Genomic DNA, 27932 nt, shown 5'->3' with positions numbered 1-27932 from the left:
GTGTGATGGTGGCAGCGGGCCAGGTCTGCGCTGAGGGGGTGGCACTGACTCCAATCTGCTCGCTTTCATCATTAAAGTGAAGTCTGGGTTGGGATTTCCCCTTGCCTGCGAGCCCTGCGGAGCTAACGCAACGACAGAAGCAAGAGCTGGAGTCCGTTCTGGATCTTGTGGCCACAGAACTTGTTCAAATCGAATGGCGGCGCTTGCGTTGTGCCGTGAGGTTATTGCTTCCGTTCCAGGCACACGTCTCTGCGACAGGACCGGAGCTTGGCCTGGTTTTCCTCCCCGAGAGGATGCTCAGTAACCGCGCCCGGTGGAAATCAGCCTGGATTTGACTAAATTTTGATAATGAGAAATTCAAGGGGAAACGAAAAAGAAGACAACGGGCTCCCATCAACTTTTTCCTGCCCGCACCTCCGGGCCGCCAGGGGGCGGTGTCTGCGGCAGCGGCTTTGCCGCGGACACCGCCCCCTGGCGGCCCGGAGGTGTGCGGCGGCGGCGCGGTAGAAGATGGCGGCGGCGGCCGGCTCAGGCCCCGGCACCGGGCGGGCGATGGCGCGGCCTCGGCCGGGAGCCGCTCGGTTCCGGGGCTGTTTAGCCGGAGCGTTGTTGGGTGACTGCCTGGGCGCCGTCTTCGAAGGCAGGAGCGTCGTGAAGCTGCCCGACCTGCTACGCTTCCTCCGAGGCCTGGAACCGGCGTCCGAACAGCCCGAGGCGGGGGAACCGGCTGGCAGCGCCCGCAGAGGTGAGCGGGACGGGGAGGGGCGGGCCCGGAGCGTGTCCCCACGGATTCGGGCCTCACCCCTAGAGTCGGGGTTTGGGGTGGGTGCGTCTGCCCCCGCGTCCTCGCACTCCCCAGGCCCGCAGTGCCTCACCTCAGCGTGGGTCCCCGCTCCTGCCCCTCACCTCAGCCTGGGTCCCCCCCCCTCCCGCCCCTGGCCTCAGCCTGGGTCCCCGCTCCTGACCCTCACCTCAGCCTGGGTCCCCCCCTCCCTGCCCCTCACCTAAGTGTGGGGCAGCTCCCCTGGGACACCTGTGACTGTCCCCAGCCCTGCTCTGCCCCTTGTCCCCCGCGCTGTGGAGTGTTGGGGGGACACACACCCCCCCCCATGGGATGAGGATGACTTTGCTGAAGCAGCACCCATTTTCTGGCTCCCCCAGGGCAGTTCCTGGTTCCTTACGCACTGGGCTGGTGTGGAGGGAGCCATGGTTCGCTCTGCTCTGCTCTGCTCTGCTCAGCCAGCGCTGCTCGAGTGCAGCCGTAGTGTGCTGGGAGCCAGGGTGTTGCAGCAGGGGTGTCAGCAAGGAGCAGGTGTACCAGAAACAGATAAGGAGCAGAGTGAGAGAAGCACAAGAACGGTTATTTAACTCTCAGCACCTGATGATGGTTTCGCCTCAGGGTTCTGAGCAGTGCCACAAGCCCTGTAAATCCTTCCTGTAGGATCTTAAACACGCTTGATTTTGTTGCAGTCTTGTCCAGGAATGCAACTGTGCTTTCTTTTCCCTACTTGTCAGTGTACACTGTAAACTCCTTGAGAAAGACGTTTGTCTCTCCCTTGTCCATAGGTGCCTCGGGATATCAAACATTTTCTCTTGGCTCTTACTAACCTAGAAATGCTTTCTGTCTCGTTCTTGCTGCGGGTGCGTCTCTCTTGCTCTGCACCTTCTTTCTTTGACTGTAGCTAGTGATGAGCTCAAGGTGCTGGGGAACTTGTGGTAATGTTTGACCTCCAGCTCTACAGATGATTAGTCCTTGGAGAGGAGGGAGGTGCTGAAAGCAGAGAAGACCAGGAGGGGAGGTTCTCCCTGCACGGTCACGTTATGTTTTGACCTTCTGTTCTAGAAACGCTTTCGTACACGGACGACACGGCCATGAGCAGGTCGGTGGTGCAGTCCCTGCTAGCCAAGCGAGAGTTTGATGAAGTTGATATGGCCAAGAGGTAAGGACTGCAGCCAGCTTTGGAGGCCGGGGTGTTGACATTTCCTAGCGCAGGCAAAACTTTCTTAAGACTCAGTGGTCGTGGTCATTGTCTCTGAGCGGGGACAGAGGCGAAGGCAAAGTCATTGTTAATTTGTGGAGGAAAAAAAATGAGAAAAGTAAGGGCTAATCCTGTTGTTTATTGTGTGCTTTGCACTGTCCTGGAACATGCAGCAGCGTCAGCTTTAGTGCGGGTTCAGAGTCTGGTTTGAAATGAAGCAGAAGGGGCACACTGTAGTGCGTGTCTGTGTGTTCACCTTTGTTGGAAGATAATGCTTAGAAATTTCAGAAGCATTTCCTTTCATGTTTCTTTGTTGCTGTTCATGTTTGTACCTCCCTTCATTTAGTTAGTGTGTATTAGTGAGGTCAGCTTCAGTTTGGTGTGATCCATTTCCCTTTGGAATCCACAGCCCTGGTAGCGTTTGGTTCCACTTAAGGGAGAGCATTTATTTGTTTAGAAAACTCTTCCATTGAACTTGAACAAAAGACTTTCTTTGTGGTTGTGACCCACGGAAAGGTTTCCAGTTTGCTTCTATTTCAAGGCAAAGTTGAGTGGGAAATAAGTGAGTTGAGAAAGGTGATGTTTATACACCCTTTCCTCCTTTCACACCTGTTTTTGGGAATCGGATTCTTTTGCTACAGAACTGAGCCACTTGAACCCTGGCTGTCACTGAGTTATCCATGTGTTATTAATTCACTTTGTCAGGTGGCTTTGTACAGCTTCTTTACAAACGTCGGGAATGGACCAAATATCCCCTGTGCTTTCTCTCACCTGCACAACTGCTGCTCTCTTGCCCACGCCAGGTTTGCTGAGGAGTACAAGAAGGAGCCCAACAGGGGCTATGGGATGGCCGTTGTCAACGTCTTCAAGAAGCTCCTGAGCCCCAAGTGCAACGATGTGTTTGAACCCGCGAGAGCCCAGTTTAACGGGAAAGGCTCCTACGGCAATGGCGGTGCCATGAGGGTGGCGGGCGTCTCCCTGGCATATCCTGATGTCCAGGATGTGAAGAAGGTACCGCGCTTGGCTCCGTGGGCACCTCGGCGCTGGGAGTTCCTGCTTCCAGGCCAACCTCGCCATGGTCTCCTGGGGAGGTTTGTAACGATGTGTTTTCATTTGCAGTTTGCGAAGCTGAGTGCTGAGCTCACCCACGCCAACTCCCTGGGCTACAATGGGGCCATCCTGCAGGCCCTGGCCGTGCACCTCGCCCTGCAGGGAGGGCTCAGCAAGGAGACCTTCCTCGAGCAGCTCATTAGCCACATGGAAGATGTAGAGGCAGATGATAAGTCTCTCACTGATGCCCGAGCGTAAGTAGCTGCGAGGAGCACTAACTCTGTGTTCAGTTTGCTCTGGCTCTTCGCATTCTCTCTTCTTCATTGTACTCATTTTTGGTTTTGGTTTCCCCCCCCCCCCCAGGCTGGGATTTGAGGATTTACCATTTTCAAGGCGTCTAAAGAAAATAAAGGAATTTTTGGAGCTCAGCAGTGTTCCCAAAGCAGATGTATTGTTTGAATTAGGTAAGTACCTTTCTTTACTACAAGTATTAGGAAAGAGCTGGAAGTAGAACTGCCTCAGCAAGCCCGGTTCACATGTCCTGCCCCAGATTCCCACTGCAGCCTCGGCTGCCTGTCAGGCACGGAGCCTGCTGGGAAGGCTGCCTGTGCTCGCCAGTCAGCAATTCTGAGTCTTGACCCAGTGACTCCCTCTCTGTATTGGTTGGGAAGACAAATGTCTTGCTAAGAAAAACTGTCGTGCATAACATCTCGTAATGTTCTGAGGTCACTTGTCTTGCTGGCTCTTGGATCTTCGTGTTGGGTGGGAACGGGTAGATGTGTGCTGCCAGACTGTGCTGGTGTAGCTGGGAGTTGCTTACCAGGATGCGAGTCGTACTGGGGAGCCAGGGGGAGATGTCTGTTCTGAGATGCAGACTTGTCCACCTGTCATGACAAAACCAGAGATCCTGGTATTGAAAGTAATGGGCAGTGGGAAGCTGCAGTTAGCAGGGAAAAGGCTCTTCTGCGGGAAGGAAGACACAAGCGTTCTGCAGCACTGAAGATGCTTGGTTTTGTTAACAGGCAACGGCATTGCCGCTTTGCGGTCTGTCCCCACTGCAATTTACTCCTTCTTGCACTGTATGGAAGCTGACCCAGATATTCCTGATCACTACAACAGCCTGCAGAGGACCATCATCTACTGTATCTCCCTGGGGGGAGACACAGACACCATTGCGACCATGGCAGGAGCCATTGCAGGGGCGTATTATGGGGAGGAACAGATACCCCCAAGCTGGGAGCAGAGCTGTGAAGCTTTTCAAGAGACACAGAAGCTGGCAAATAGCTTGTACGAACTCTACTGCCAGCAGCTCTGAGCTCAAAGGGGAGTGTGTTTTCTGAAGGCAAAGTGGGCGGACACCTCTGCTGTTCTGGTCAGAAGTGTGGTGGTGGATCCGCGCCGTTGGCAGATGCCAGCGGGCCTCCGCCTGGGACAGACGCCCGCTGCTGCGAGTTGAGGGCTGGAAGCACGAGCGGGTTCTGGGGAGAGGGGACATACCCTGCAGTTACGGCTCAGCGGGGAAGTGGCTGCGTGTGGCCCGTCTCTGAAGCGTACAGGAGCATCTAGCTTTGTATAAGATTTCTGCTTCTTGCTTTGTCCTGCCGTTGTGTCATTTTGTCATTGCAGTTACAGGTGGGTCTCTGAATCCACTGACTTTCTTGCTGTTTTCCTCTCCTCCCGTGTGCCGCGGCCTGTGTTTCAGTTGTTGGTGACGTGTCCTGCGGTGGCTCTGAAAGGCTGCACCCCCCCCTCGAAACGCCGGTTCACACTCGGCTGACCAGCCGAGGGGGGTGGATGGGGGTCACCACAGAGGCACGTCCCTGGAGAGCCGGGAGGACGACCTGTGTGGCGGCAGGGCTTGCCGCCTCTCTTGTGGAGGGAGGGTGCTGGAGGGGAGACCTCCGGGAGGTTCTCTTCCGTAAAGGCAGAATGGGAAGTGCCGGGGGTTGGAGAAGGGATTCCTTTGCATTGCCAGTGGCGGCGTGAGAAGTGCCTTTGGTGAACGCAGACGCAGTCCCAGCTGGTCGTTACTGCTGGCAGAGGGCGTAGCTAATTCCTGCTCCTTTGGTGTCCTTTGCTCTGCAATCCACCTGCCACCGTCCTCTTCTGCTGCCTGTTGTCTTCCTGTGCGTAGCTGGCTGTCCCGTTGCTGCAGCTATCCTAGCCATTCCCCTTGTTCCTGACCCGTGCCCCCTGCGTTTTCAGTCCTGTGTATGTCCCGAGCACCAAGCGAGATCGCTGTGTAGAGCTGTAGTGGAGGCAGTTGTGAAACCTAGTGTTACACAAGGATTGAATTCCTGGTTCTGCTGCAGTCGGTGACAGAAATGACTTCAGTCGGAAGGAGGAGTTATTTCCCACAGTTTTAAAGCGCTGTACTTGGTAAGAATTATCTGAAAATAAAGGGAAAGGTGGGTTAATTGGGGGAGAAATGAGATTTTCAAAGAATTTGTGCATTTGAAGCTGGTACTGGTGGCCAAGAGTATTCTAGCAGAGCTGTGTTGTTCCAGAGTTCCACGTTTAAAACCTTTGTCTGGTGGAGCTGGTCAGAAAGGGAGTAACAGCTTGGGTAGGGCATGTCTAAAAAGGGTGAGGAGCTTTTTAATAACTGAAAGGAAAACGAAGGAAGGAGGCAAGCAGTCAACATACGGAAATGTTTATAAATGTGAATGTGACAATGTCATTCTCTGTAATCCCTCTGGTATTTCTTGTGACACCGGGAAGCGACCGTTCTGCGCAAACGGCGCTCGCTCCCTGGTGGTATCGGCAGATGCTGCTTGTCCGCGTCGGGCTGCATGCACGTGGGGGAAATCTGGCTGCAGTGGCTCGTTCCAGTTTTTCCTGTAGTCTGCCTCCCTCAAGTGCCAGTCTTCTGTGTGATGCTTTAACGGGTTTTCCTTGTATAAATGAGTATCTTGTCCTGAGAACATGTGGGATTTTGGCCTATTGTATATTTACGTGTTGTGCTGCAGATCTGAGGTGTAAAATGTCAGGTTTTTTCACGTTATTCTGCCAGAGATGTGAACATATTCATGGAGTTATTTAAAAGAAGGTATTTTTCTTTTAAAGCAGCTTTATAATTTTAAATGTTTGGAATTCATGAAGAGCAGAAGAGCTCCTGTTTAAAAAATATAGCTCATTTTAGGCCAGGATTTAAATGTGTACTAAAACATTTAGCTCTGACTTTCTTGGAGAGAAATAAAATCACTTAGTTATCTTTGTTAATTAGCCACTGCTCCTGTCTTTTCATTGAAGTCATGAAATTGTGCTTCCATACTAAATGACAAGAGGAGTTGTTGGAAAACCTCTGGGCTATTTCTCCCCACCCCACACTTCACGTTAAGACTCAGCCTGAAACTGCTTTGTTACAGCTTCTTGAGCTCTTTCTGCAGAAAGCAGAACGGGAGTTGTTGGGTGCCGGTTAGAGACGTCGTGCGCGTAGCCAAGACTTGTGCTTCATCTGGGGTGAGTTTTAGCGCTGGGAATCTGCTGCAGAGACACGTGGAGGTGGCCCCGCTTGCCTGTGAGCGGTGCGGGGTGGCGGAGGGCTCTCGAAGCCCGGCAGCGGTGGTTCTGGCTATCGGCAGGGCGAGTGGGGAGCACCGGTCAGGCGCATGGCAGGGGGTTGCTGGAGAGGCCTTTTCGCGTTGCTGGCTGTGCCCTGTGGCTGTTTGCAGCGAGGAGCAGCGCGTGGAAGGAGTTCAGCTGCTGGAGCCCTGCGTGCGATGGGCACTGGGAGACGTGCTGGGGGTCCCTGCGACTTCCGGGAGGAGAGTGGCTTGTTCTTCACAGGCAGCCAGCATGGCAGCCAGGCTTCGCTGGAGGGTGTCAGCTGTAGCAAGTAGCGTCTCCTCTTCCAGGTAAGAGATTGGGTGGGAAAACATGTTTTCTTCAGCCTCTGGAAGTGATTTGCTTACACGTGATTCACCATTTCTTCTGGGTGCCGCTGAACGGGCTGCTTTTGCTGCTCAGGATGCAGGAGCTGGCTGTAGACGAGGTTGTGTAATGTAGCAAAAAAAAAAATTAAAAAAAAAACGACAGAAGGGGAAGGGAATCTCCAACACTTTAACTTAAATTCCTCAAATTGTCAGTCTGGAAGGGTCCAGATTTCATCCTTCTTTAAAAAATGATCTTCTGGAGACAGGGATCATTTCCTTCATCACAACAAACATGCAGTGCCTGCTTACATGAGAACGTTAAGCAGCAAGCAAACCTGCTGCTCTGCTGGGAAAAAGTGAGCCGGGTGTGCGCCGGAGGCCTGGGTGGATGGTGCTGCTGGCGAGGCTGAGCCAGCCCCTTACTAACAGGACAAAGGCACAGCCGAGACCACCGTTTATACAAGAAGTTTTATTGATGTTTTGTCAATACAATCAAGTACTGTAGTTTTAGTTCTGAAGGCCAGTTTCTGATCACAAAAAGAGTGCATTTTAAACCAACTTTTACTATGACAGACAGTGCATGTAATAAGTATTTACAAAACTAAAAACCTCTATATACTAGGTTAGAAATGAAGATATTGGAGGCAAATTTAAAAAAAATAGTAAGAATTTGTATACAAAAATGCACATTGTAATGCAGTTTTCATAATTAAAAATAGACATACTTCATCCAACCCAACCTTTTTTTATTATTGTGATTGAAACCAAAATCCCACGCGCTCACACACACGACAAAATGACCCTTTCTGCTGGCGAATAGCACGTGCTCAGTACTCCAGAAAAACAATTCTTCCCGACAGTGTCCGGTTTAGTGAACAGCCTCCCTCATCCTGTGCATCGTTTTTTCTAGCCTAACCCTGTGTGTGTGATATCTTTGCCTTTCAGTTGCTGTGTAAATGTAACGGGTTATATAGCTGCGGAGGGTTGATTATGGTTTATGCTCTGCACGTGAAGGGAAAGTGAGATTGCAAAACAGTATCTACAGCGCTGCACGAGTTACTCGGTGTGGTTATAGTGACTACTTTTGTCATCGCTTTTTGCCAGCTAGAACAAGAAATTGAGAACAAAATGGAACAAAAAGAGATGGAATGTAGATTAGAACAGTATAAATAAGTCGCTGTGCTGAACAGGACGAAGCTTCCGCCCCGGCGCGGGAAGCTCCTGCCCTGCTGCAGGCAGTGGGCACGCGTCGCCAGCGGTGCCGCGCGGCGGAGCCCGGCGCCAGCTCGGGTCCATTGCTGATCTCCACAGGAAAGGTGCTTCAACTAAGGAGACGCGGGCCCCACCTTAGCACCCTCCCCGCAAGCCTGAGCTTGAAGAAAACATCTGAGCTTCCACTTTTAATTTTAGGGACTCTTTTTGCATGGCTCCTGTTCCTGCTGGGAAGTGACCTGTTGCGATCAAAACCCGAATGGCCCCGACACCCCCCTGCCTTCAGGAGTTAAAAACGTCCAGTGGGATTGGACGCGCCGGGCAGCTTTTCAGCTTGAGGAGGTTTCATCTTTAGATGAAACTTCCAGCTTTGTGTGGAGAAAATCCCCAGGAGTGGGACAGGCCAGGCCCAGCCGCAGCGGGGCAGTAGCTGAAGCTGAAGTAGCTTTCAACCATAAATTTCCTTTTTGTGTTTCTTAATTTCAGGGATAGGACGCCCTGGATGGCAAGAGGCAGAAACACAGGATAGGCTTAAGGAGAAAAACAAACAAACAAAACATATAGGAAAAAAGTTGTTTAAATATCTTGTACAGTCCATCTGGAGAACAATTCCAAGTCCCGTTCTTGCTGCATTTCTTTTCTTTGGCCATAGAACAGGCTTTAGGAGAACGTAAGGGTAATAGTCGCTCAGCTGGTGACCACATTGCTCTGTTTTCTCAGGGGTGGGCCTTTGCAGAGAGAGGGACATGCGGTGTTAACGCGTGTGGACTAACTCCAGCAGCGTGCTGCTTGCCTGGGATGAGAAGAATCGCTTTACTGTAAGTGCAAGTGGCAATGGCTGTTCTACCGTGGGAAAATCGGCAAAGCAACGGGGTGCAGTTGCTCCCTCTAGCAAAGGGCAGAGCAGCCAAGTGGTCAGCGTCCGTGCACACCTTTCCCAGAACCTTGTAGCTCGTGTTCAGGTCGGTAACGTTTCAAGCATTAGTGAGAGAAAGTGGTAACAACAGACACTTGTGATTTTTTTGTTGTTTTTTTTTCTTTTTTTTAACCTAAGTCACAGACTGGCACCTGGCACGGTGCGCTGTTACGGGTACATATTGCACTAGACTTGTAAATAACGTTGTTAAGTAGATAATAGCACCGTTGTAAAATGACTGAATGGAATGTTAGAACAAACACTATTTTTCTTAATTAAAAGGTCCCCAGAGAAAGGGGGGATACCAACACAAAAGTTTACACATCCCGAAATAGTGAGACAGTACAAGCAAGTTGTCCGTACGTGGCACTTTCAAGAAAGCGTAACTAAACCCTCTGTCAAACCAGGCTAGAAGCACCGTGCGCCGGGCTGGCAGTGCCATCCTTGTGTTGTCAGAGCAAGATGCTCACGAGGCCGAGCAAGTCCTTGGGCTGCGAAGAAGCAGGCAGGACAGAGCCAGCCCTCGGACTCGCTGGTGGATGAATTAACCCCAGAGAGAGGATCCTCACAGGGGTCCCGGCTTCCCTCAGCGGCTTTGCAATAGGTCGTCTGCCATCCTGCCAGATGCCAATGCCTGGACGTTTTTAGTCCTAAAGGTGCTGGGGGGAAGGGTTAGAAATAATATTTACTTCTTCTAAGAAGGTGCTTATGCAAAGTCTTCCACTTTTTATGATTATAAATCCAACCACACTGAATCCGGAGTGAATCGGGGAGACTGCTTCAAAGCACAGTCTGAAAAAACAGGCATCAGCGAGACTGAAACTTGGGCATCTGATGGTTTGGGAAGGAAATCTCTCAATCCATCGTGGATCTCTGCGGCTGTACAGGTTTTTGTTAAGTGCCTAGGACTCCCGTGCTGCTTAGCGAACACGCCATCCGTTCCAACAGCTGTAGTTATTTAACTAGGCCTCAGAATGGGAAACGAGGGCACTTGGTTATAGCCCAGAAGGGTCCGGTCTTCCAGACGACCCTCTCTGGATCGCAGAGCGGTGTACTGAGAGCCAGATCCTTGCTGTCCCAAGCACGTTCCTGTGTTTGATGGACAGTCACTAGGGTAAAATTTATCCCAAATATGCATTGCTGAGGAAGTCACTCCCCTCTCTGCCTTCTCCCTCCCCCAATAAAGAGAGAGAGAGAGAGAGAGAGGTCTCCTTTCCAGTTACCCTCTTGACTCGTGGATCAAACAGCGTGAAGCAAGGTCCCACGACAACGGCTTGCACGTTCTTCCCAGTGATTTTTCTTTTTTGTATTAATTTTACAAAAACTTTTTTATCAAAAAAAAAAAAAAGACAGTTTATGGCTAAAGTTGGTGAAAAGGAAACGTGCCCAACAGCCGTTATGTGGGGCAAAGCAGGAACCCGGAGAAGGAGGAGTGGATGTATTCCGTGGAGTACAGCCCGTTGGCCTGGTCCGAGGGCATCTGCACCCAGACTTGGTCGTTCTCCTTCAGTTCAAGCACGGCGCTGCCCGAGGCCTGGTCCAGGTAGCCCTTTTTGTACTCGTCGTAGGTGTAGGTGGCGGGCACGTTGTTCTTGTAAAGTGCCACCCAAACGTTGGTCCCTTTGACGTGCACGTGGTAGGCGAAGTAGTAGATGCCGGATACGGGGCAGGTGAATATCCCGGTGACTGGGTTGTAGCCATTGTGCCCGTTGTACAAAGTCCGGTCAAACTTGACCGGCATGCCCGACGCCGGGAAGGGGGAGGTGAGGATGGCGGTGAAGGCTGGCGCGATGCGGGCGGAGAGCTCTCCTCGGCCGTACTGCGGCTTCCCCGGCTTGCCATTGCCCAGCACGGCCCCCTCCACGCCGCCGTCCGGCAGGTGCAGCCCCGCGATGCCCGTCTCGTCCAACACCCCGGGCGCTCCCGGCGGCCCGGGCGGCCCCGGTGGCCCCGGCGGCCCGTTCAGCCCCGGCGTTCCCGGCATTCCTGGGGGCCCGATGGGTCCGGCCATGCCGGGTTCGCCAGTCTTCCCCTCGCCAGGAACCCCGGGGAGCCCAGGCTCCCCTTTCAGCCCCGGTAACCCCTGAGGGCCCATGGGACCTGCGGGTCCCTGCAAGCCCGGGATGCCAGAGGGGCCCCTCAGCCCCGGCTGCCCTGGGATCCCACCGTCCCCTTTCGGCCCGGGGCCACCCGTTAATCCCGGCACCCCCGGCAGGCCGATGAACCCCGGCTCTCCTTTTGGGCCCGTTGGGCCGGGGGGTCCCTGTGACCCAGGCAGGCCCCTTTCTCCCGGCACCCCTGGCTTCCCCGCGAAGCCGTTGAGGCCCTGGTCGCCACGCATCCCCGGCATTCCCGGGGGCCCGGCTGGCCCCACGTCCCCTTTGGAGCCGGGCAGCCCGTGCTTGCCCGGCAGGCCCATGGACCCCGGTGGCCCCGGAGGCCCGATGATGCCGGCAGGGCCCGGCTCGCCCGGCTCCCCGTCAATGCCCGGTTCCCCCTTGTCGCCGATGGCTCCCGGCACCCCGGGCTGCCCACGGTCACCTTTGAGGCCGGGCAAGCCCGGCTTCCCGTAGCCCGTCGGGCCCGGCAGACCGGGGAGGCCGCGGATCCCAGGCTCTCCCTTCGGCCCCATGGGGCCCTGTATCCCCGGCACGCCCGCCACGCCCGGGACACCGATGCCGTCGATGCCAGGGGGGCCCCGGGGCCCCACGGGGCCCGGCTCGCCGCTGACACCAGGCCCACCCGGGGGGCCCACGTCGCCCTTCTCCCCCGGTGCGCCCGGCAGGCCGTCGAGGCCGGGCTTTCCAACACCGGCCGGCCCTGGGGGCCCCGCGGGGCCGGGAGGGCCCCCATTCCCCCGGGGCCCCGGGAGCCCTGGCTTCCCCACGCCGTTTTCACCCTTCATCCCTCGCTCTCCGCGGGGACCCGGCTCTCCTTTTGGGCCAGGCTCGCCCCGAAACCCGGGCAGGCCAGGGCCGCCCTGGGGGCCCGGCTTCCCGTTGACCGAGATGCCGGCTGGCCCCGGCAGCCCTGGGGGGCCGGGCAGTCCTCTTGGCCCTTGCTCTCCTCGCATGCCAGGCTCACCCTTGGCTCCGGGCATCCCTTTCATACCGGCCTTTCCGGGGAGTCCTGGGATGCCGGGTTTCCCGATGCCCGAGAAGCCGGGGGGCCCGGCGGGCCCAGGCTGGCCGTGCATTCCTGGCTTCCCCGTGCCCGGCTTTCCTGGGTAGCCGGGGGGCCCGGGGGGTCCACGCGGGCCGGGCTTCCCTGGAGGTCCTGGCTCCCCTTTGAGGTCCATGGGCAGCAGCGGTGGCATCTCTGCGGAGAGAGGAGACACGGAGCTTTACTGGGGCTGGCGGTGGATGGAGGAGCGTGCCTGGAGCATGGTGCCCTCTGGGCGTGGAAGCCAGGGGCATGAGTGCCCTTCCTTAGAAATGGTTTCATTTAAACACAACCACAGTGGCTTCCTGGGCCACCACATCAGCAGGACTGTCTTGAGGCAAGACCTTGGCCAGAGCCCAGGGTGCTAATTCAAGCCTTACTCCATCCGTCCCTCCACAGAGCGTGTCAGCGAGACCAGCAGTCGCCGCCGGCTCTGGCATCGTTGGTTTGCAATGACCTGCTGTGGGGTTTTTTTAGGAGCTGGATTCAAACCTCCCACTGCCTCGCTTCCCAGCGGCCTCGAAAGCACCGTGGGATTCAGTCGTTCCTGCCTGGGCTCAGCTGAGAGGATGGCGACAGAGCGAGCCAAGACTGCGGATAATCCCTCCACCCCATCCCTCGAGTCCCGGGCCTCGGGAGACCTTTAATCCTTTTGGATTAGAAAGAAAACTCTTGGACGTGTACTTGAGAGACCGAAGAGGTGACTGGTGTATGGGTTAAGACATGCCTGCGGTGCTCGCTGGCACAGCTCCCGTGTCCAGCAGGGCAGAGCAAAGCTCCCCAAACAGACAAAAAGCGCTGAGGATGGAGGAAAAGCCAATAGCTGCAAGGGAAACGCAACCTCAGTTAGGTCCAAGTGAGTCAGCCCAGCTGGGAATAGGCCGCAACCACTTGACATTTAAAGAATTTACAGAGGTCTTTTGCAAACGGATATAAGAAAGAAACTAGTGGGCTGAGAGACTACAAAGCCGAGGAGAGCCAGATTACATGCCCACTGCAGCTCGGAACTTGAAGCGCAGACGTGAGCATAAATAACTCCCCGAGGCCGGCCCCGGCAGGGTGTCGCTTCCCACGTGACGCCGGGAACCGGCGAGAAAGAATAAATCTGACAAACTTTTTTGGGAAGCTCCAAATGGAGGAAATACTTGGCAGCCGCACACACATGGGGCTGTGATGAGCAATGCGAAGGGCAGAGCAGAAGGCCTTGACACCTTGGGCGAAGTTTAACCAAATCTAGCCAAAGCTGAACGTTCCAGTCGGGAACAGATCTGTACGGGCGAGTTCCCGACGTGGGGATGGATCCCGCCTGGGATGGGAGCAGGAGACGAGGCTGGGTGCCCGGGCATGGCCCCCAGGAGGAGGCGAGGGGTCCCCGAGCCCTGCCAGCCTGGCCCCCAGCCTGGGCACTCAGCGAGCGGAGCCGGGCCCCGGGAGCACGGACAGCCGTAGCGCTGGCATCCGCCAACGCAGAGATTTTCTCTGTCAACGGGAGAAGATTCGGGGAGATGTGAGACACGTGAAAGGCCTAACTGCGGCGGCGGCAGGCGCCGTTGCCGGTGCATCGGGGCAGCTTTACCTTTCCGAAGCACAGCAGTTAGCTCGGGCCATTTCCGAGCCTGCTGCCTGCTTGTTTTTCTTCTGGTAATGGAAACATTTTCAGAGCTTATCTACTTCTCAAAGCCTGGCCCGCATCCTGGGCCGTGATGGAGGGCACTTGGCTGTGGGAGTTAAGGAAATGCTTGTCTGTCGTGACATTGCCACTGGATTTCTGCAAACCTCCTGCTCCTCACCCCAGAAAATGGTGTGGGAAAGAAGGCAAGGGAGATGTGAAGCGTTGCACTGAAGCAGATTTCTGGGGCTGGAATTCTGGAAGAATTTTTCTCCGGAAAATTATTTCAATGTGTTTTCTCCTCCTCCTCCCCCCTTTTTCTTTTCTTCATGCAATGGTTTGAAAAGAATTAGTTTTCTAGGTCATTTTGCATGGAATCAGAACAAGGATCCTCAGCTGAGCCCATGAAGGAAGGAAAAAGCGCGCACACACTCTCACACGAGGCAGCGAATAGGAACGCCAGGCGAGAGCTGCCAGCTCGCAGGCGGCCAAAAAAGCAGACGGGAAAACCAAACCGGGGCCGTTAGCAGAGAGAAACTGGGACATGGCAGCCCCTGCGGTATCCGATTTCAGAAGACCCTGTCTCACCGCAGGCGCATGTCTGCGAGCTCTGCGTTTCGCAGCAGCAGCGTGGGGCTGTGGGTCCCCTCGAAGCGGGAGCGAAGCTCCGTGAGCGCTAACGCGAGGAGCCCGCTGGGGCAGCGGGAAGGGCAAGGAGCCGGCTCGGCCCCTGAGGGCTCTCGCCCGGGCACCCCAGAACTGTTCGCCTCCTGAGGAGCACGGACGTGTCCCAGCGGACCCCGCAGCCCCCACGAGCGGTGTTTGTCCCGGTGAGGACCCCGCATGCCTGAGGCAGGACCCCGGCAGCGCGGGCTGGCTGGCAGAGGAGTAATCCAGCAAGATGGGACACGGTTCCCAGCCACGAGCAGTCGGCAGCGGGTCTGGCCAGCGCGGCCGGATGACGCTGCGGGAAGGAGAGGTTGGCTGCTCCGTGGCAGAGCCCGGCTGAGCTCGTTCCGGTGCTGCTGCCAAGCCCTGTCTCGTGAGAGTGAGTTTTGCAGGCTGGTAGGGACATTGCGTGGGAGCGGTGTTACTGCGTCTCTCGTCCCGTCTTGCGTGGCATCGGGGCAGGCTCGGTGCAGGCCCCAGCTCACGGACGGAGCTGCCGTGCGAGGGGATGGCAGTGAGATGGGAGCAGGCTCCAGAAAGCGTGGAAGTGGCAAATGTTTCCCCGTTAGCAGGAGCTAAGGGACCCCGAGGCCTCTTGGCCGCGGGCAGCGGCCCCACGGGGACCACAGGACTGAGTCTCTAAAAGCAGCAGGACCTGTGGGCCACCTCTCTGGGGACACCGGGCAGCAGCAGCCCAGGCGCTGCCCAGCATCTCCCGGCTCCCACCGCCCGGCAGCACAGCCCTGAGGGCAGAGGTCGGCCCTTGGCTCTCCGCTGAGCGTGCCCAAGCCTGGGCAGGTGACAAGTGCTCCTTTAACCTCTGCGGCCGAGGCTGCTGCCCCGGGTGAGCCCTCCGTGCTGCTGCTGCAGGGGAACCCCACTGCCTGCCTGCACGGACCCTCGCCCTGGGCATCGCCTGTGCCGCATCAGTGCCCCGAGCCAGGGTGCTGCTGGCCTGGCTCCCCGCACGTGTGGGGAAAGGCTGGGGTCCCGGAGCCCGGGCCAGCACCCAGCCGTGGTTTCACCTGGCTGCAAGCTGCACCGCCGTGGTTTTAACCAAGCCAAAATAAAACCCAACTGTACGGATACCGGCTGGAATGCTTTCAGCATTTAGCAGCATCTCCGTGCTCCTGGGGAGCCTGTTTTGGGGCAGGAGAGGGGTCTGGTACCCGGAGGATGCCAGCCCTGTCTCTCACTAGATGGCACCCACAGGCCAGTGGGACCCCCGCAGCCCCCCGGGTGGAGGTCCCTGCCCTGGGGCCAGGCTGGGCCAGTGCGGGGGCCCCGCAGCTCCTCGCTGAGGTGGGGGTAACCCGCAGGGGCACAGCACGGCCCTGCGCCGTCGCGGCGAGTCAGCTGAGCTCCCCGCGCAGGGCAGAAGGCCAGCGGGGATTTTCCTTGCCAAATGGGAGGTTCAGCAGAGATGGGAGCTCGGTGGGATCCAGGAGGCACCAGCTTCCCCAGCCCCCTCCGTGCGGCCCCGCAGCCGGTGGCACGGACTGCAGCCACCCCCTGCCCGCATCCCCCTGCCCATCCCCTCTTTGCCCAAGGGTTTTAGGAGAGTGATGTCCAGGGGACTCTCACTCTGCCCTGCCTCAGCGTCTCCTCGGACCCGTGCCCGCTCTAACCTGGCACAGCTTGCACCCACGCTGCACCCTGCAGAGAGCCCAGACGCCCGCTCCCCTCTCCGCCGTGGTTAGCAGGCAGCACTGCTCGGAGGCAGCGCAGGCCGCTCTGAGGCATAGGAGGAAAGGGAAAAAAAGAAGGGAAAACAGCAGGGAGATATTTGAATCCGGTCCCACCAGCAGCTGAAACGTTCCTGCGCTACGCTGGAAGGTTTTGTCTCTGGCTGGGGTTCAGGGAGCAGCTTTACAACAGCTGGGAAGGGGGCAGGGATGGGGGCTCGCAGCCTGCGTCGGCTCCAGGTTTTGCTGTGTGTTTGCTGACACACGTGCTGAGCGGAACTCCCGATAAGCCGTTCAGCCCCGCCGTAAAACAGCCACCGGCAGCAGAGCCTTCTCCAGTGTCTTCTCCCAGAGCCAAGGCTTCGGCTGCCGGAGGGTCCGGGTCCGGGCGAACCCGTGGGGACGGCTCCCGCGGCAGCCGAGCCCCGGCACTGCCCTGTCCCGCCGCGCTGCCAGCCGAGGCTGGCGCTGGGGACAGCGTTGGGGACCGCGGTGTTTGGGGTCAAGGGAAGGGCTCAGAGCCTCCCTCCATCCCCTGTTTGAGCCGAAGGCAGCGTGCTGGTTGCGAGCGCCTCGGGGAGGTGCTGGGGGCTGGCAGAGGGACACCCTGGTGAGCCAAAAAGCGCCAGGGACACTCGGTCACACCCAGCACTCGCTGTTTGTGAAGACCCCAAGTTCCTGAGCAGTTCCCCAGGGTGTGTGCAATTAACACACGCTAATGACCCCCGGTGTGGGGCACTTACGGACCCTCCTGTGCCTTCCGACCTCCAGCACCTGCGGCTGGGCGTAAAGGGAGCCCTGGGCAGGCACACGGGACGACAGGAAGGGCAGGGGATGGCGTGCAGGCAGGGGATGGCGTGCAGGCAGGACGTGCAGGCAGGACAGGCAGGCAGGGCAGCACGGGCCGGGCGCTGACCCCAGGCTGGACGCGGGGCTGGACGCAGCGCGGGAGGCCTGGCTGCGTGGAGCAGTGACCCCGGCACCTCTGTGCCACCGCACGGCACGTGTGGCTCGGTGGGGAGTGATTTAGCACGCGTGGAGCTCCTGGTTGCAGCTCTCCTGCTCGCCCCTCGCTGGGCTGGGGCTCGGCTCCGACCGTGGCCCTCTCCTTCCCCAGCTGGTGCAGAACGCAGACCGGGAAACCGGAACGGGTGGAGGAGAGGGAGAAGCCTCCCCGGGACGGCTCCGGTTTAACAGCGCGACAGGGAGAGACGGTGAGCGCCGGGGCACCCGGGGCTGAGCCTCAAAGCTACCGGCACGCGTGCAGGGAGGAGGAGGAGGAGGAGGGGAGCCAAGGGCTCGGGGGTCCCCTTTGTGCACCAGCCCCCAGACTGAGCACCCAAGGGTGCCCGCCCAGCCCGAGCGAAGGGCTCCGCTGCTCTGCTGAGCCTGTCCGTGTCCTTCTGCAAGGGGTTGAGGAGACCTCAGCGGCCCCTCCGGGCTTGGCCAATGATGCTTTGGGCAGCAGCACCCTTGGCCATGCCAGGCTGCTCCCCGGGGGCCCTGACCCCAGGGGAAGGGGTGACGGGCGCCTGATGGCTGCGGGACGCTGTGGCCCCTTCCCGCCGTGCCGGCAGTTCTGCAGGCAGCCACATCTCCCCCTCCAGCCCCCCAAGCCCGTCCCTTACCCAGGTACTGCCCTTTGCCTTCACGGAAGGGGGGTCCCAGGGGTCCCTTCACCATGGGCTGCATGTACTTCACTTGGGCGTAGCCCGCCGCGCCTCCTCCCGCCGCTGCGCGAAGGCCGACCATCATCATCACCACCAGCAGCAGCAGCCCCACGGCGTCCGGCAGCATCCTGCACCCCACGGCTCCTGCGGGCAAAGCGACAGTGAGAGCGGGCACCCACCGCCCCGTCCGCACCCTCTGTCCCACGAGGATCAGCCGGGAACCTGGGGAGGATCCCGGTGGGAGCAGGACTCCCTCAAATTTGCCTTTTTCTGGACCATGGATGCCCTGAACACATCACCCATCCCAACGCACTGGTGAGGAGATGCGCGATAAATCCACGGTTTACGAGCAATAACCAACCACGGCACCCAGCAGAGCCTTTCCGAGGCTCTCGGGTTTTGTCTGCGTTTGTGCCCGTGTTGGGCTTCCCTCGTATATTTTTAACATACGTAAGAAGAGAGGGGGAAAAAGGCAGGATGAAAACCCCACCTGCTGAGCCCGGCGTGGCTGGTGCGTCTCTGCAGCGAGCAGGGTCTCCAATGGCAGAGCCACGCGAGCTCTGGCCGTGGGCAGCGTGGGCAGCGTGGGCAGCATGGGCAGCGTGGGCTGCTGGCGCTTCCAGCCCGCCCCGGGAGCAGCTGGGCGGGTGCCGCGGCTCCCTGATGGGTGCTGGCCCAAAGCTGCGACGCCGGAGCCCGAGGTCGGCTGCGTTTGTGGCTCAGCCGTGGCTCCTTGCGGGCAGCACCCGGAGCTCGCTCGGAGCGCGAGGGGTGGGAGCCCTCGGCCGGGACAGCCCCGGGGAGGGCTGCGGCACCCGGGAGCCGTGGCCACCGCCTGCAGTGCCTGTTTATTGAACATAAACGCTCTCTCTAAATACACCTTTCCTCCAGCAACTTCTCCGTGCCAGCTCCGCACGCAGAGCTGCAAACAGATTGATTTGCAAAGAACATTTATTTTCGGAAGCTGAAGGAACACGCGATACCGAAGAGCTTTCCTCCTCCTCGCAATAATTGACCCGTGGTGGTTATTAATGAGAATTAAGCTCCGTGCCTCTCCCGCCGGGGAGCCGGGGCAGGGCTGCTGCGCGCCGGGATTCCGTTGGAATTTCCTGAATCGCTTTTGCTGAAGAAGTGGTGAAAAAAAACCAAAAAAAAAACCAAAAAAAGGTGCAGCCTAGAGAAAAAACAACCCCCCAAATTAAAATTAAAGCAAATGAAGTGAAGGGAGCAGGGAGCCCTGGCCTGGGACTGTTCCTGACGCTGCGGGTGCTTGGCACGGTGGCTGCGGTCCCCAGCGCCGCGGCAGCCGTGGCCACCGAGCCGGGCTCCCCGCGCGGTGCTTGGGGCTGGAGGCGACGATGGAGCCCGGGCCCTGGGGCGATGCCGGCGGCCGCGGCGGGCGCTGGGAGAGGAGCTCTGCTCTGCACGTGGCGGCGGTGCCGGTGCTGTGCCGGACGCGCCGCGGTGCCCGGCGGGGAGGCCACGGCTGCCTCCAGCCGCGCGACGGCGCGGGGATGCAGGCGACGGCCGCCATCGGCCTCCTCGGCGGCGCGGGGAGGGCCTTGCCGGCGTTCCTGTGTTTCTGTCTTCGGGGCCGAGAAGAGAAACGCTTATTTTTATGAAGCATTATTTTACAAGGATTTGTTTAAGGGAAAAAGAATCCCGTTCTAAGGGATCGCAGCTGTAAAAATACAGTTCCTGCTAAATGAAAGAGGAGCACAAACCCCTGAATCAGCTATTTATTTGTTTTCCTTACCTGGCATGACCCCTGCGCCTCTGTCTCCAGCTCCCCCCTCCCTTCCCAGCTCTCTCCTCTCCCACCTGGGCTTTCTGTGCCCCGTCACCCATCCCCTCGACTGGGCTGCCTGCATGGGCTGCCTGCGCCCCGGGAGCAGCACCCTGGGGCGGCTCAGCCCCTCGCTGCCGGGGGCTGTGGAGCGTTGGCAGCGTCCCCCCGCCCCTCTGCGAGACCCCAGCCCTGGGAGAGACGCGGGACGGCGGGGAGACTGGAGCCGGGGGAAGGGAGCGGGAGGACGGGGTGATCTGTCGGCTTTGGCTCCCGCGGCGGTTTCACTGCGTGCCGGACGCGAGCTCAGGGCCCCTGGCTCCGCACCGAGGGGCTCGTCCGAACCCGGTGCCTCCCGGCGAGGGCTCAGCTCCCGCACGCTCCCCCTCCGTCCGGACGCGCCGCTCCAGCTGCCCCCCACTCCCTAGGGGCTGCGGCAGCAATGGGGCTTCTGGCCTGAGACCCCCGGCCACGAGCCGCCGTCCCCCAGGGGAAGGGGTCTCGGGTGCTTCGCCGTCCTCGCTCACTGCCCGGCACCGGGGCAGGAGGCCTCGCGTCACCCGGGCTCTCCAGGCGGTGATTTAATGAGAATAAAATGGAAACATCTGGAGGTTCATATGATGGATAAAGTGTGCACAACGCGGCTGCGAAGAGGCTTTTTCATGCCTGAAAGCTCCTGCGTTATGAAATGATAATTAATCACGAGGAGCGGCCGCGCACAGGGCTCGTCTCCCAGGGCAGGGTGCAAACGCCGGCCGATGAACGGCGCGGACGGGGCTGCCGTGGCCGCTACGGCCGGGTGCCCCCCACCCACCCTCCCGTGGGCTGGGAGCCGGCTGACACCCCACCAGGAGTCACCTCTTCCCCACCTGGAGCAGGGGAGATGCTCCAGGGGCTCCGAATCGCAGCCCCTCCTGCCCCCCGCCCGGGGACCACGGACAGGCTGCAGCCCCCGGCGCAGCTCCAGCCCCCGGCCACAGAAAGCAGACCCAGGGGGGCTCGCAGATGGGGGGCACGGCGGGGCCGGGGAGCTGCTCCCCGTGGCGCTGAGCGGGGCCGGGGCTCGGCAGCAGCGCAGTGCTGGGCTCCGGGGCGCGGGGGCTGCAGCCGGGGCGGCGGCGCGGCACGGAGACCCCTGGCACGGCTTCAGAGCTCGCCGCCGCGCTGACGGCGCGAGTGCTGCTCCCCTGGCAGGCGGCGAGCAGACGTGTTAAAAACCCCTGGCAGGCAATGAAAGCTCCGGGAAAAGGGGAAAAAAAGAAGAAGAAAAAAAAAAATCTCACACTTCAAGCATGAGAAAGGAGACGAGAAATGTCACCTTGCTCTGGCAGGAGCCCGCGCCGGCCCCCTCGCTCCAGAAGCAGCCTGCGGATCGCGCCGCCGGCCCGGCGAGCTCCCGGCCGTTCCCGGCAGACGGGTCCGCAGCCGCCCGGCACCGTGCCCCCTCGCCCGCAGCACCGTGCCCACGCGCCCCGGGTGACTCCGCTGCGAGCGAGGCGGCCGCGCCGGGGCACACTGCCGGGGACGCTGGCCGAGCCGCGGCTGATTTACGGCCCTGGTTATTTCGGTATTAACGATGGCAGGCGGGCACCGCGCCCGCTCCCTTCCAGGCTAATTATTTTCCAAGTCAGTAGGTGGGATCTGCGGGGGGATCTGCGATTGCGGTCGAAGGTCGGTAAATTGGGGAGCTTGTTCAAACCCGGCGGTAAATGCACCGCATGCTGCTCGCTCCAGCTCCGTCCCCGCATCGACCCCGGCCCCCGCGGAGCTTTGCCGGGGCGCGGGGGTGAGCCAGGACGGGGCCTTTGATGTGCTCCAGCCACGCGCTCGGGCTCACTGGCATGGCCGCGGCCCCACGTGGCACCCCGGGAGCGGGGCACGGCCACCGGCGCTGCGAACGGCGGCAGAGCTCGGCCAGGCTGCGGCGAGCGGCCGGGAGCACCTCGCGGGCTCGCCCGGCTCGGGTGGACGCTGCGGGGAGAAGCGGCACCGAGGAAGGAGCCGCTGCGTGTGGGTGGGCTGCAGCAGCGCGGGTTTGGACGCCGCCGTGTCCCATCGAGCCGCTCAATCCTCCGGTCATTTACGATAAAAAATAAAGCAGGGAGGTTTTCCAAGCCCAACACGGGGCTGGCCCGGCTCCAGCGGGAGGTAGGTGATTTCGCTTGCACTACACATGCTTTAAAAATAACAATAACACGAGTCAAAAACGAAAAGTGAGCTATTGAAAATGGAGAGCGAGGATGTTGTTTCCGTAGGCCGGGCTGTGAAAGCCAGAGGCAGCGGCTGCAGCGCCGGTCGGAGTCTTGGCACCAGCCGGTCCTTAAATGCACGACACCGGATCCGATCCAACAGCCGCTGAACGCGCCGCGCGGCCCCGCAGCCTCGCCCGCCCCTCAGCCGAGGGAACAAGAAAACATTTTCCTTGACGAAAGAAAAACACCCCACCCCGTCGGCAGGCAACAACCCTGCCAGCCCTGCAGCGCCTGCGCCTGGCCCCAGCACGGGCACGGCACGGCACAGCACGGCATGGCATGGCACAGCACAGCGTGGCATGGCATGACATGGCATAGCGTGGCATGGCACAGCACGGCACACCGTGGCATGGCATGGCACGGCGTGGCACAACACGGCACATCGCCCTGCAGCACCTGCAGCCCGGCTTGCTGCGGGTGGTGGCTGCGTCGCTCCGGTCCAGGCAGGAGCTGCAGCCAAATTAACGCCGAGGCTGGGGGCTCCGTGCTAATTAACTCCTGCTGCGTTAGCACGTGCCGCGCAGGCGGGCGGCGGGCTGAAGGAAAGGCCACGGGCCAAGCCGCTCTCCATAGCCATGGGCCAGCCGGCGCTTCGAAGCCCAGGGCAGCCGCGGCCGTGCCAGGGGCTGCGTCGGGGCGGCTGCGCGGCGCGAGGACGCTGGGGACGGGTGCGCAGCACGAGGCGGTGGCACGCCGGGCCCCGCTCGCTCCGCCGGCCGCACACCGCTGGGTCGCAGGCAGAGCTTGCCGCAGAACCGGCCCGGGTGTTTCTCCCCGCCTCGACTCTCCTCCCGGTGCGCCTGGGCCATCGGTGACGTGCGGGGAGCGGGGAGCGTGCGGGGCGATGCCCGGTGCCGGTGTCCGGCTGGCGCTGGGGCCATGGCGGGGGCCTGTGCGGTGCACGCCGCGAGCCAAGAGCCCGGGGTCTGGCGGCAGTGCTGCCGACGGGGTCGGTGCCGCCGGTCGATCGCGCGGCCGCCGGGTCGGGGATCAGCCAAGGCGGATTAACGACGCTCTGCGTGTGCGTGCCGGGCGCGCAGCAAGGCGTGAGCCCGCCGCGGGTCACAGCTCAGGGCTTAATCCCTCGCCTCCCGCTGCCAGAACTCCCCTGCTGACGGCTGCCGCCGCGGGCGCGCACGGAGGCGAAGCCGTATCCGGGGATCGGCGGGCACCGCGGCGTCTGGGGACCCGGGCAGAGACCTCCGGGTCTGCGCCGGCCTGGACCCGAGTCCGGGTGGACAACCCTGGCCCGGAGCTGCAGAAACGCCGGGTTCCTGCCCGGGGCGGGGGGCTCAGCCCGGCTCACCCCATCCCCGGGACGCCGCGATCCCCTCGCCGCGCACGGGTGGGATGCGTCCCCGCACACCGCGTCGCGAGCGAGACCCAAGGGACGCGTCCCCCCCCTCGCCACAGCCCCCAGGGACGGCTTCTGCGCCCCGAGCCCCCCGGTGCCGTCCTGCTCCCCCGGCAGCCCCGGCTCACCGAATTCCAGACCGCGCGGCACTAATGGCGGGGTTGCCTGCCAGGTGCACGGCCCGACCAGCCGGGCCGCACATGCCAAACCACAGGTATTTTATGAGACGTTTCCTGTTATGAAGACATTTTTGTGGGGGGATTCATTTTTTTCCTTCCCCTCTTCCTCCCCTCGCCTCCTCCTCCCGGGGGGACGGTGGCCTGCCCGGGGGGCTGCGGCAACGCCAGCGGAGGGCTGGGGCTGGGGTGCATGGCGAGGGTGGCAGTGCCGGAGGGTCCCGTCCCCCCCGCCGCCCCGGCAGCCGCCGGGCTGGGTCTGGAGCCCCTCATCTGGGGTCTGGGCAGTGGCAGCAGCGGGGGCCCAGCTCTGTGGGACCCCAAATTGCTGTGTGAGCCGCAGCCCACGCCGTGACCTGAGCACAGCCCCTCGCGCCTGGGTCCTGGCGCAGGACGCGGAGGCTCTGCCCAGGGTGGGGGGCTGCGAGCCGCAGGAGGTCGGGGCTTCACTCCCCAGGGACCCGCACCGGCAGCCCCGCAGCCCCGCTCCAGGGCCCCGCACGTGCCGGTGGGAAGCGGACGGCGTTCGCCCGGGGTCCGCGGGTCGGACGCGGCTTCGCCCTCGCAGCTCCTGCGCGGAAGCAGCGTTTGCTAATGCAGAGGGTGTTTTGCAAAGAAATCTGCTAAGCCTGGAGGGACCCACGGGGAGCGATTCCCATCTCGGGGAACCGGCAGGCAAGCGGCCATCAACCGCAGACATTGGAACTTCCAGCCTCGCGCTGGGGTCACCGGCGTGATCACAACGCGCTGCGGTCCGGGGCAGAGCCGGCTGGGGCAGGGTGCTCAGAGGGGCTGGGGCAGCTCGCTCGGGCGCTGCGTGCGGCAGGGATGCCCTGGAGACCTCCCGTGTCCCCGTCCCCACTGTCCCCACCGAGAGCCGGGGCGGTGGCGCGGCACAGAGCAGCCGGGTGCTGCTGGAGCCCATCGCGGCGGTGCGAGCATTGCCGGGGGACGCGGCTCCTGCGCCGAGTGCACTATGGCTGCTCCAGCCCCCGTCCACGCACGCTGTGGGAAGGCGACCCCCGCGAAGGGGGATGCGGGCGATGGAGGAGCAGTGGGAGCCCGTGACAGCACGCGGGGAGCTGCTGCCGAGGCCGGGAGCCCTGCGCTGGCTTTCAGGCTCCCTTGACAGGGCCTTGCCCGAAGCCGGGCGTCGCTTCCCTTCTTCCCAAGGCACCCGCGGCAAGCGCAGCTGCACCGTCAGCACCCAGCGACCCATCACCAGGGCAAACCCTGGGGCCGGGGATGGAGGAGGCAAGAACCGCCCGAGCTGCCGAGAGTGAACAAGGGGAGAGGCCGGGTCCGAACCCACGGACGTCCGTTCCTCGGCGGATTCGGTTTTAAGCAGCGAGCGGCCGCTCTGCAGGACCCGTCCGTGTGACCGTGTCCAGGAGCCTCTCCCGCCCCAGACCCCACCGCCGCCATCCCAGCCCCGGTTCACGCGCCTGCCCTGCCGCGGGACGGACTCGCTGTGCCCATCGTGGTCTGGTACCACGCTGCCAGCGGGCGCCGGGGCAGCGGGACTGCCCGGGGACAGCAGCTCCTGAGCTGACACCCGGTGTCCCCAGGAGGGCTGCGCTGCGGCCGGCACCTCGCTCCCCGCGCAGCGTCACTGCCGTGGTGGCCCCCGTGCCATCATTTGCCCCGTGCCTCGCCACTGCCGCCCTCCCGCTGCCCGGACACGACGGCGAAGGCGGGAGCTGCTGCGGGAGCGTCGCGGTGTGGAAGCGAGGAGCAGGGCAGCCCAGGCCCAGGACGCTGCCTCGCGGTGTTTAGCCTAGCAGTCGGTTTGTTTTACTGTCAGGGGTTGAAATCCCGTCTCCCTGGTTTCGCTGGGTCCTTTGATCTCCATTTCCTCTCCTCTTCCAGCTTTTTAGCAACACCCTCGGGTGAGCCCGGCTGCTGCCCGCGCTGCTGCCCGCAGACACCCGGCCGGGCAGCCGCCCCCGCTCCCGCACACCCTCGCCACGCACGTCCCCCGTGACCCCCCTGCGACAACGCGCCCGTGAGACCGGCTCCGCACCCAGAGCAGCGTTCTCCTGGGGGTTCAGCATTTGGGGGGCGACCCCAGAGCCCGGCTCCCGGCCCCCCGCTGTGCCAGCCTCCCCCCCCCCACTGCAAACCCTCCCGGTGCCATCGCTCCTCGGCTGCCACCGCTCCCCGTCCCGGCGGGTCGGTCGCAGCCCTTGGGGACCGGGCTGGCCGTGTGCCCTGCGCCGCGGCGTGGCCGGGGACCTGCGCGGGGTCACCCCAGGCAGCTGCGGTGCCACCGGTGGGGTCCGGGCACGGGGTCCCCCCACCGCCGCGTCCCCGAGCCGGCTGCCGCACCGCTCCTGGGGTTAGCAGGGGGAAAATCGTGTCTGTGCTTCTCTAATATCTGCCTTCTGGTTTGCATTTGCCGTTTCTTCAAAGATAGGGAGCCGCCCCTGCCAAGATTCCTGAGGAGATCTCCTCAGCAATGCCGACCACGCTCCCACCGCACTCAAAGAAAACAAATGTCAGGCCAAGGATTGATATGAAATAGTTTAAAAATGAGAAAAAGCTGCCTTAGAGCTAGGTTTACATTAAAATAAATTTCAGGAGTGGGAGCCTCAGCTGTGCCCCTCCCCGGCGGGCAAGCGGGGACGGGGGGCACGGGAGGGGGGTACCTGCCGGTTCGGGGCCCTGCCTGCTCCCCAGGCTGCCCCCACCCTGCCAGCTCCATCCCCATCCGTATCCTCGTCCCCATCCCACCCCTATCGCATCCCATCCCCATCCCACCCCCATCGCATCCCACCCCCATCCCATCCCCATCCCATCCCCATCCCCATCCCCATCCCATCCCCATCTGTATCCCCATCCCATCCCCATCTGTATCCCCATCCCCATCCCATCCCCATCCCACCCCTATCGCATCCCATCCCCATCCCATCCCCATCCCATCTCCGTCCCATCCCCATCTGTATCCCCATCCCATCCCATCCCATCCCCATCCCATCCCCATCCCCATCCCCATCCCATCCCCATCCCCATCCCCATCCCCATCCCATCCCATCCCCATCCCATCCCCATCCCCATCCCCATCCCATCCCCATCTGTATCCCCATCCCCATCCCATCCCATCCCCATCCCATCCCATCCCCTGCTGCCCCGGGGCCGCACACCACGAAGGAGCTTTTTCTGGCACGGCAGCAGCAGCAGAGCCGCTTACACGTATTCACACCCCAGCGAGGGGCTGGAGCGCACGCTTTTCAGGCAGTATTTTAGTTTATGTTATTTAATTTAATTTACGCGAGCTGATGCGAGATCCCAGCAAGCCTGAGGTGTTCAGTGGAAACTCTGACACGACGCTACCATAAACCACGCTCCCGCCGCCCGGCCGGCGCTGGCCCCGCGCTGCCGGCTTGGGTTTCAGATTTTTCCCCCGTGCTCTGTAATGACCGCTTCAGCGGGGCCGGCGCCGCGGCGGGGGCAAAGCCCCTGCCAGGCCGCGCTCCCGGCTCCGCAGCAGCGCGGGGCTCCGCGGGCCGACCCCCGCGACACCCCCCAGCACGCGCCGTTCCGTCGGGGCAGACACCGCTTGTGTGAAATCAGGCTGATCTTATTTTTTTTTTTCCCCTAATTATGTTTGGAAAAAATTTGCCCGACGCTGTCACAAGATGTTTTGACATCGCTGAATCAGCTGCTTTGATTTTTCAATTTGAAATTTTTTATACTTTTTTTTTTTTTTTTTTTAGTTACCACATTTCCTTTGTCTGGGAGCCGAAAGCCTCACAGGGAATTCCAGCGGCCCCGCTGTCCTGGGGACTGCGCCAAAGCCCCCGCTCTCCCCGAGCCCCGTGGCCGCGGCAGCAGCGGGTCCCACCGGGCAGCTCCGCTCCCTCCTGCCACCAGCCGGGTGCCACCTCCCGGGGGACGCGAGGGGCCGGGCGCCATTCTCACGTGTGCCATCCCCATGTGTCCTGAACACAGAGCTTCCAACCTCAGGCAACGCCAACGTGCCGCTGCCCGAAGCCACAACCTTATTATCAGGCTCCTAATTTCCAGGGCAATCGAGTATCGCAGTTAATTGGCTTTGCAGGGCTCCAGACCCCCCTCGCCCGCGCCGGGCTGCACCCCTGCGCCCACAAACCATCTCCATCTCCCGCTGCTGCTGCGTCTCCTGGCGCGGCCCCAGCCGGCAGCGCTGCCCTGCCCGCGGCACACGGTGCCCTGCGCGGCCGCCGGAGCTGCACCGGGGCGGCCCAGGGCCAAGCGGGGTGGATTTCGTGCACCCCGACCGTCCCAGGTGAAAAATCGCTGCTGGAGCCAGGCGGGAGGAGGGAGCGGTGGGAGCAGCCGGGACAGAGCCAGGAGCGAGCCGGTGCGGAGCGTTTGCCCTGGGTGTCTCTGCCACCACAGACCCTTCGCCAAGCAAAACTGGGGACCTGGAGGTCAAGGACTGGTGGAAGTCAGTGCAGAATATACAGAATATTTCCTTAGTGGGACTTCTTTATTTCTGTTGGAGACGCCAGCGCTCGGACAGACAGGCAGCCAGCGGCGCTCCGGGCTGTCCCCG

The 27932-nt window shown here is 60.9% G+C and overlaps 2 protein-coding genes across 3 annotated transcripts; one reads left to right on the top strand and one right to left on the bottom strand.

Moving 5' to 3' along the window:
• The first annotated feature begins 497 nt into the window (after nt 1–497).
• ADPRS (ADP-ribosylserine hydrolase) lies at nt 498–27462 on the top strand. Of its 2 annotated transcripts, none has more exons than XM_075437816.1 (6): nt 498–745; nt 1844–1940; nt 2783–2990; nt 3099–3283; nt 3393–3493; nt 27112–27462. In XM_075437816.1, the coding sequence occupies exons 1-6, from the start codon at nt 511–513 to the stop codon at nt 27441–27443; spliced, it is 1158 nt and encodes a 385-aa protein (XP_075293931.1). In that variant the 5' UTR covers nt 498–510; the 3' UTR covers nt 27444–27462. The 2 variants fall into 2 exon arrangements, with proteins under 2 accessions (XP_075293931.1, XP_075293932.1); XM_075437817.1 differs by lacking the exon at nt 27112–27462 and adding an exon at nt 4052–6251.
• Nucleotides 7374–12350, bottom strand: COL8A2 (collagen type VIII alpha 2 chain). The gene has a single exon (XM_075437818.1). It carries the CDS (start codon nt 12346–12348, stop codon nt 10429–10431), a length of 1920 nt encoding a protein of 639 aa, XP_075293933.1. The 5' UTR covers nt 12349–12350; the 3' UTR covers nt 7374–10428.
• Nucleotides 27463–27932: the final 470 nt, after the last annotated feature.

This window comes from Opisthocomus hoazin, chromosome 17, assembly GCF_030867145.1.
Source record: "Opisthocomus hoazin isolate bOpiHoa1 chromosome 17, bOpiHoa1.hap1, whole genome shotgun sequence".
Classification (NCBI taxonomy): Eukaryota; Metazoa; Chordata; class Aves; order Opisthocomiformes; family Opisthocomidae; genus Opisthocomus; species Opisthocomus hoazin.
The sequence above is the reverse complement of the archived record's forward strand: the minus strand, read 5'-3'. Positions and strand labels throughout refer to the sequence as shown.

Coding starts and splice junctions, on each gene's coding strand:
- COL8A2 (XM_075437818.1), bottom strand. CDS start 12,348: ATGCCACCGCTGCTGCCCATGGACCTCAAAGGGGAGCCAGGACCTCCA.
- ADPRS (XM_075437816.1), top strand. CDS start 511: ATGGCGGCGGCGGCCGGCTCAGGCCCCGGCACCGGGCGGGCGATGGCG. Junction 746..1,843: donor GGCTGGCAGCGCCCGCAGAG/GTGAGCGGGACG, acceptor CTTCTGTTCTAG/AAACGCTTTCGTACACGGAC. Junction 2,991..3,098: donor ATGTCCAGGATGTGAAGAAG/GTACCGCGCTTG, acceptor TTTCATTTGCAG/TTTGCGAAGCTGAGTGCTGA.